General features: G+C 41.0%; 1 protein-coding gene across 5 annotated transcripts in view; it reads right to left on the bottom strand.

The window, feature by feature from the left end:
• HSF2 (heat shock transcription factor 2) overlaps positions 1-8,583 on the bottom strand; it is a 45,640-nt gene that overhangs the window by 7,405 nt on the left and 29,652 nt on the right. For 4 of the 5 annotated variants that reach the window (XM_073337186.1, XM_073337188.1, XM_073337189.1 and 1 more), the window contains 3 exons: positions 3,738-3,843; positions 1,129-1,182; positions 435-513 (listed from right to left, as the gene is read on the bottom strand). In XM_073337186.1, the coding sequence (XP_073193287.1) occupies positions 435-513; positions 1,129-1,182; positions 3,738-3,843 (239 nt within the window). The remainder of the gene's footprint in view (positions 1-434; positions 514-1,128; positions 1,183-3,737; positions 3,844-8,583) is intronic. The other variant, XM_073337187.1, reaches the window with a different exon arrangement.

Here is an 8,583-nt window from a genome sequence, read left to right as displayed (position 1 = left end):
CTACAAGGGAAGAAAAAGAATACTTCAGAAAGTCACTAATAGTTTACATGCACAGTGTTAATTCCAAAAATTTTAAGTGTACTTTTTACAAAGCAAACCACATTATAAAAATATTTTTGAACAAAATGGTTCCTTTTTTAAAAAAACTGGGCATACTATTGAAGTGTTGCAAGAAGCAAAGTAAACAATTTATTGTTCAGATTTGTCTGAAACACCAACATTTAATTAGCTTTGTCTTTGCATCTGGTGCAATGCAAATTCTTCACAGTAACTATTTTGGTTCTTGTCATGTTACCAGCACAAAGCAATCAAGCAGATAAGACCTGACTAAACAGGATATTGTTTTAACAAGTACTTAACAATTTTTCCCTCTTGCATCTTTTCAGCTATGAAGCTCTTCCTGCAAAGAAAGCCATGCCATTCGCTGTACTAACCTGATTTGGGCTTAGAACCGTGTGTGTCTTGTGAAGCAGGCTGAGGTCCATTACTCTTTGTAGTTTCTATTCCTTTTGTCTCCAAATGAAAAAAGAAATTGAAGTCAAAACTTAATCTGAAATAGGCTTTAAAAAACCCAGTCTGCATAAGTAACAAAAAGGTTACAACTGGCGAAGCTTGACAAAGTCCACGTAACTATTAAAATAACCTGCATTATAAATAACTATTAAAATTAGCCTGTAAAAAGATGTTACAACTGTATGGCAACTATTCATGTGGCTTAATGGATGCTGGTCTAGAAAACAACATGAAGTGAAACCCTGGTGAATCCAAATAGAAACTGAGAGATTAACATTGAGGGAGGATTACTGTTCTACAGTTAGAAGTTGGAGGAGCATTAGCTTCACTTTCCTCATCTGTAAAAATGTTAAATACTTCCCCTAGATATCATGGTGATGAACGTAGTATAAAAACTTATCTCCCCCCCACAATTTGTGCTGTTTTTCCCTTCCAGCTACAAAGCAGAATAGGAATAAATTCAACTGCAGTTTTTGTATCCAACTTAGAGGTTTTATTCACAACAAAATATGAAAATGCTTTGTCACTTCAGTAATGGGCACAGCTAAAGGACAAACTGTTCACCAACCTCCAACTGTATTTGTATTTCTCGCTACTGTGGGCTTTGGAACTTACTTTTGTATTACTGATGTGATCTGTGGGATTCATCTGCACGGAGCTTGTAAAAAGCTGAACAAGACAAAACACCGTTTTAAAATTCCAAACGTTGGTATAAGTATAGGTCTCTAAATATATGGGTGTAAATATTTTACTACACTTTATTGTTTATTTTATGCAGTGCCTATAGGATCTGAGCAGGATTGGACTCCCTTTTACAAGTTTGCCATTTTGCGCAAAACATTTGCTAAGGAGAAGCCTAATTGTGGAGTAGACCTATTACATTTTGAGACTGCAGGGCACTGGTAATGCTCACAACACAGCAATGTCAGTACCATGTCTAGCTCAGAACGGTGCTGTATGTTAATCCTGCAGTTTCTGAAACACCAGATTCAGAAAAGTGTGAACTGCCACATAGTTGACCAGTTAAGTGAGAGGAATGATGTAAAGGAAGAATAAATAAGAGAACTACGGCCCCATGGACTGAAACAGCAGTCACCTCATTCATTTGAATTATGAATGTGGCAAAAAATGTCCACTCCTCTCTCTCCCCAGCTGCTTAACTTTGAAACTTTTCATTTGGAAATTAAACCTATGAACACTAACATAGAATTCACAGTTGTACAGCACCTGCCTGGGCATGCATAATTTTTTTCCTGAACAGTACACTTTTCAATATATACAGGCAGCAGCCACTAGCTAAAACTGGATTGCCAGTCCTCTTATTCCCTTCTGTTTCCTCCTACCCAAGTGTGTCATTATTAGGCACAATTTGGAACGATTAGAATACATACTCAATTCAAAATTTTGTGGCCCAGAATATACTTGGCCCTTGAGCCTTGGGAGTGTGATAAAGAGTCAGTCTCCGCTTCCCCATTTACAAAGCAGGTCCTAAAACAGTGGTATTCAAGCTTTTTTTTGGCAACCCAGTTGAAGAAAATTGTTGATACTCACGACCCAACAGAGCTGGGGATGATGGGTGTGGAAGGGGGCACTTGGGTGGGGTGGGGTTTGGGGTACAAGAGGGGATCAGGGCTCTGAGCTGCGAGCTCTGGGGTGGGGCCGGGGATGAGGGGGTTGGGGTGCAGGAAAGGGCTCCAGGTGTGTGTGTGTGGGGGGGTGCTCGGGGCTGGGGCAGGGGACTGGGGCACGAGCTTACCTCTGGCGGCTCCCAGCCAGCGGCACAGCCAGGGTGCAGAGGCAGGCTTCCTGCCTGTCCTGGCACCGTGCTGCGCCCCAGATAGGGTGACCAGACAGCAAATGTGAAAAATTGGGATGGGGGTGGGTGTTAATAGGAGTCTATATAAGAAAAAACCCAAAATCGGGACTGTCCCTATAAAATTGGAACACCTGGTCTCCCTAGCCCCTGAAGCAGCAAGCAGGTCCAGATCCTAGGCAGAGATGCACGCAAGCGGCTCCATGCAGCTCTTGCCTGCAGGCAGCACCCCCCCCCAGCTCCCATTGGCCAGTTTCCAGCCAATGGGAATGCGGAGCCAGCGCATGAAGCCCCTTGGCCCTGCCTACAGGCCGCTTCCAGGTGCGGTGTGGTGTCAGAACAGATAGGGACTTGTTTTTACTGGCTGGCTGCCAGAGTCCCCGAGTGCTGAGCAAGGTGACCCAGTAACTTGCATTCCGCGACCCACTATTGGGTCGCGACCTGAAAGTTTGCATCCGATGAAGTGAGCTGTAGCTCACGAAAGCTTATGCTCAAATAAATTGGTTAGTCTCTAAGGTGCCACAAGTACTCCTTTTCTTTTTGCGAATACGGACTAACACGGCTGTTACTCTGAGACCTGAACTTTGAAAACCACTGTGCTAGAACTTCTACCTCATGGCTTCAGGCCTGATCCAATCTTTGGTTCCCTTATCCACTTTTGGCCAACTTCACGGAAGTACACACACAGTTCTAGTCAACAGTACCAGTTCTACTAAACATACATAAATTGGTGTAGCAGTTAAAAGAGCATGGACTTCAGGGGCATTTGGAAGCACTATACCAGTACTGAAGCATGCACTATGATTTGTGTTTCCTTCCTCCCCATTTTTTTTTTTTTTTAAAGGGAAGAAAAAAAAGTGCCACATTTGCACATGTGGCACAGCTAAAGTAATAAGTGTCAGGAAATACAAAAGATTTCTACATTAATATTAATTCTGCTACTTTGGAGACAAACTTTTGCATCTGTTTCCTTGTTATAAAGGCTTTATGTTAAAATGTTTAGTATGCAATATACAGGATAAGCAATAAGACTAAATTGTAACTGTAGAAATGTTTGAATTTGATTTTAATTTTATAATTGTGCAGCCTTTAAAGATGCATGAACTTCTTTGCATTAAAACTTTAAACAAAGCTTTATGATACAAATATCCTCTTGAAAAATGAAAAGGAGGACTTGTGGCACTTTAGAGACTAACAAATTTATTTGAGCGTAAGCTTTCGTGAGCTACAGCTCACGAAAGCTTACGCTCAAATAAATTTGTTAGTCTCTAAAGTGCCACAAGCCCTCCTTTTCATTTCGCATATACAGACTAACACGGCTGCTACTCTGAAACCTCTTGAGAAATGTGTATCCTATATGATCTTGTTCATTACAAAACAAAAAACAGAGAAAGTTACTAGAAATACATACATCAACCAGAAGATCTGGGTCTATGCTGAACTGTCGTCCTGACAGCATGGCTTGGAAGTCCTCTAAACTGCAATCAATACTGTCAAGATAATCCAATAGCTCAACTCTGGAAGATAGAAAAGAAAGAGGATTGTGTGTTCTGAAATAGCAGCAACATTTCTACTGACAGCATGAAAAGAAAAAAAAAAAAAATCCAGTGAGGTGCAGGGTACCTATGAAAATTTGTTATAGAGATACAGAAGCTTTATAATTCAGCCATTGGAATAGGTATATGTAACAGTACCATCATCACTGCTTGTTTAAAACGGCACTGGCAAATGCTGATACAATATTTCTCTCTGCCTGATGTCAAACAGTTAAGAACGTTTGACAGGATTGTCAATTTATACATCTGACATTCACAAATCAATAGGCTGTGACCCACTCACAACGCTGCTGTTTCCACAATAAAGGAGAGCAGAAGTCACTTTCAGTTAATTAGAATTATTTTTAAAGCTGAAAGTAAATCCTTTTATATTACAAGGTAACAGTACAAAAGTAATCAGATGGTTGCATGCGGGGATGAAAAAGAAGAATGCAAAAGTGATTCAAAAGACAATTAAAAAAGAACACCACATTCCACCAGCAAGTGCTGATTGCAATTAATGTAAGTAAGTAAGTTATTTCCTCTGCTATACAATATATACTCTAAAGACAATGTAGTAGCCTTTAGCTTTTGTTTTTAACTTAAACCATGTAAAAAACAAAAAAACAAAAAAACACCTTTAGAGTGCAATAATAAAAGTCTGTCAGAGGCTTTGAAAAAAAAAAAAAAGAGTTCATATCCAGCAAGGAAAAAAAAACTAAAAATCCATTCTTAAGGTGACCTGCAAGGAGGGAGGGACTGATTTTGTGCCCTTATTTGATTTTTTTATGATACATAACAAGGACCTGAATGAGCAAAATACACATTACAAAGATGTTTCACATTTAAAATTTAGACTATGTCTATCTAGGCTGGAAGACTATGACCAGAAAACCAGTAAAATGCTGTCATCACAAAAGTAAAGGAAGTGCAAATATAGCATTTGAAAAAAGGGAATCTTAGACTAATAAAAAACAAAGTTTTAAATGTCACCTATTTAACTGAAGTAACATTTTGGATGAAGGAAGGTCTTTAATTTTAACAAATACTTCCACCGTTCAAATTATGGTGCAAGAAGTAACAGTAAATATCCTCAAGACCTCCCCGGAGTAGACCTCTAGCAAAAACAGGAAAGACCAGGATTGCTGATATTTCTATGATAAAAACACATATAGGACAATATTTTTTAAATAGCTTTCAAGACTTCTTTATATATAGTATTCTGAGTTCTCCGTTTTCACCATTTTTTTTTTTTTTTTTAAATTAAAGGAGTTCAGGTTTTACTAATTAACATCCGTGGATTAATCCACTCAATTTTTTCTCCCAGGTACTTATTTTTGTTAAACATTAACGCTTTACACAGTTATGTCCTGCAGCTCTGCAGTGTAAAAACACAGCACACACATGGTGAAGGTCAGAAAAATCAAACAACGTTAATATTGTGCTAAGACGTTGCCTTCCCTATTTCTTTGCGTCTGTTTAGTGCGGCGCTAAGTTTAAACAATCTATCCTCCACAGAAAAAGTTAAAAAAAAAAGTAAACATAGGGTGAAAACATTAATATATGCCTGAATATCAACAAGAAAATCAGTGCTTAAAAATTGTCAATGAAAGTAAAGATGGGAGTGAAAAGGATGCATTGTGCTGCAAGGACTACAGCATTGAGGTCAGGGCTCATGCTGACAGAACAAAAACAAGCATGTTGAAAGCGAATGAAACGAAGCAACAAGACGACAGTCAGGGAAAGTGTGGGACCCTTACTGAATGGGGGAAGTCAACATAGTGACAGATGTGGAAAAAGCTGAAGTACCCAATGCTTTTTTTTCCCCCCCCTCAGTCTTCACAGACAAGGTCAGCTCCCAGACTGCTGCATGGGGAGGAAGTGAGCAGCCCTCAGTGTTGAAAACAGGTTAAAGACTATTTAAAAAAGCTGGATGTGCACAAGTCCATGAGTCCAGATCTAATGCATCCAAGGGTGCTGAGAGAGTTGGCTGATGTGATTGCAGAGCCATTGGCCATTATCTTTGAAAATTCGTGGCGATCGGGGGAGGTCCCGGATGATTGGAAAAAGGCAAATATAGTGCCCATATTTAAAAAAGGAAAGAGAGAGAACCCGGGGAACTACAGACTCACTTGAGTCCCTGGCAAAATTATGGAGCAGATCCTCAAGGAATCCATTTTGAAGCACTTGGAGGAGAGGAAAGTGATCAGGAACAGTCAGCATGGATTCACTAAAGGCAAGTCATGCCTGACCAACCTGACTGCCTTCTATGAGGAGATAACTGGCTCTTTGGAGATGGAGAAAGGGGTGGATGTGATCTTGACTTTAGCAAAGCTTCTGATATGGTCTCCCACTGTATTCTTGCCAGCAAGTTAAAAAAAGTATGGATTGGATCCAAAGTGGATAGAAAGCTGGCTAGATTGTCAGACTCAACAGGTAGTGATCAACGGCTCGATGTCTAGCTGGCAGCTGGTATCAAGCGGAGTGCCCCAGGGGTTGGTGCTGGGGCTTGTTTTGTTCAGCATCTTCATCAATGATCTGGGTGATGGGATTAATTGCACCTTAGCAAGTTCACAGATGACACTAAGCTATAGGGACAGGTAGATACACTGGAGGGTAGGGATAGGGTCCAGAGTGACCTAGACAAATTGGAGGATTGGGCCAAAAGAAATCTGAGGAGATTCAACAAGGACAAGTGCAGAGTCCTGCACTTAGGAAGGAAGACTCCCATGCACCGCTACAGGCTGGGGACCGACTGGCTAAACAGCAGTTCTGCAGAAAAGGACCTGGGGAATACAGTGGACGAGAAATTGGATATGAGTCAGCAGTGTGCCCTCATTGCCAAGAAGGCCAATGGCATATTGGACTGTATTAGTAGGAGCATTGCCAGCAGATCGAGGGAAGCGATTATTCCTCTCTATTCGGCATTGGTAAGGCCACACCTGAAGTACTGCGTCCAGTTTTGGTCCCCCCCACTACAGAAGGGATGTGGAGAAATTGGAGAGTGTCCAGTGGAGGGCAACGAAAATGATTAGGGGACTGGGGCACATGACTTATGAGGAGAGGCTGAGGGAACTGGGGTTATTTAGTCTGCAGAAGAGAAGAGTGAGCGGGATTTGATAGCAACCTTCAACTACCTGAAGGGGAGTTCCTAAAGAGGATAGAGCTAGGCTGTTTTTAGTGGTGGCAGAAGACAGAACAAGAAGCAATGGTCTCAAGTTGCAGTGGGGGAGGTCTAGGCTGGATATTAAGAAACACGATTTCATGAGGAAGGTAGTGGAATCTCCATCCTTAGAGGTTTTTAAGGCCTGGCTTGACAAAGCCTTGGCTGGGATAATTTAGTTGGTGTTGGTCCTGCTTTGAGTAGGGGATTGGAATAGATGACCTCCTGAGGTCTCTTCCAACCCTAATATTCTAGGATTCTAAGAAAGTGAGCTTCAGGATAAACAGTCAATACCAGGAGCTTTCACCAGGGCTTCCATGAAAGAGAAGATTGTGTCAATGAATTTGTGTGTGCTCTTTGTTTCACTAGACAACCACTCTTAACTGCAGAGGGGCCTACTGGTGACGCTGTGTGACAATACTGTCCACAGCCGCAAAAACCCTTCCTAATGCAGACAACCTCACTCGTAAGTTTCTAAAAGAAAAATGACAGTGCTTTAGTATATAAACAGACAGAATGAATTAATGGGAATGTGGTGTCTAGATTGATTTTTGACAAATCTTCTGATGCTTTGGCCTATCCAATTCTTGGACTTTTGTTTTCATTTTTTATTTCACGGACATGTTTGAAATGTACCAACAAATGTGGGAAAATGTGGCCACAACGAACACAGATTCTGCTTCCGACATGGCTAAGTTTGCATGGGAGATCAAACTCAATCAGAAACCGGAGCTGCTACACATTGCCTATCCTGCTCATCTGACTACTGTTGTGTGGTGTCAGCAGCTACTGCTACAGAAGAAATGAAAGACGTGAAATCTTAGATCTTTGGATTTGGGGCCATTTTCAAAAATGTGAACAAGCTGAAGACTTTGCTTTACATAGTGTGAAATGAGTGCAGAGCTGACTGCCAATTACCTACCCCTGTTGTGCCACATTGGTGGATGAGCTTATACTTCGCTGCTTGTCATGTAAATAACGTGTGGACTGTGCTATGCTTCTCTAGATCATCCTGAGTTTGTTGGTTCTAAAGCAGACTCTGAAAAAACTGAAAGAAAATGACCACCAGATTCTGTGCACCCAGGCAATGTTCGTTGTTGAAAACTTGGAATCACTGTGGGACATGTAGAAAACACTGGAGGAGTTTTCTCCAACTACTGCCAACATGTTTGCTAATGCAGATGTTTACTAGATCCTGACAATCAAAATCTCAGCTGAATTGAGCACAAAAGCTGCAGGAGAAACATACGGTGAGAAAACCCAATCATTCTGATTCCAGAACATGAAAAAAGTTTTTTTAAAAAAAAGTTCAAAACCTTCACCACAGTGCTCAGTGAGAAATGGGAGACCATTGCCCATAATTTGAACCCCGCAGTGTTTGGTGCCAAAGATCCTTTTTGGAATCCTCAAGGTGAATTTTGCAATAGACTACGACCATTATGCCAGAGTGTTCCAGCCATTTGCTCCTGAAGATGACATTTCAAATCTGAAAAGGGACTTTACTACGGACATGAATGTGCCTAACCCTGACAATGTGAAACTTAATGTACTGGCTTTTA

Source organism: Lepidochelys kempii, chromosome 3, assembly GCF_965140265.1.
Source record: "Lepidochelys kempii isolate rLepKem1 chromosome 3, rLepKem1.hap2, whole genome shotgun sequence".
In the NCBI taxonomy this organism is placed as follows: Eukaryota; Metazoa; Chordata; order Testudines; family Cheloniidae; genus Lepidochelys; species Lepidochelys kempii.
Note: the sequence above shows the minus strand (reverse complement) of the source record. Positions and strands in the feature narration are given on the sequence as shown.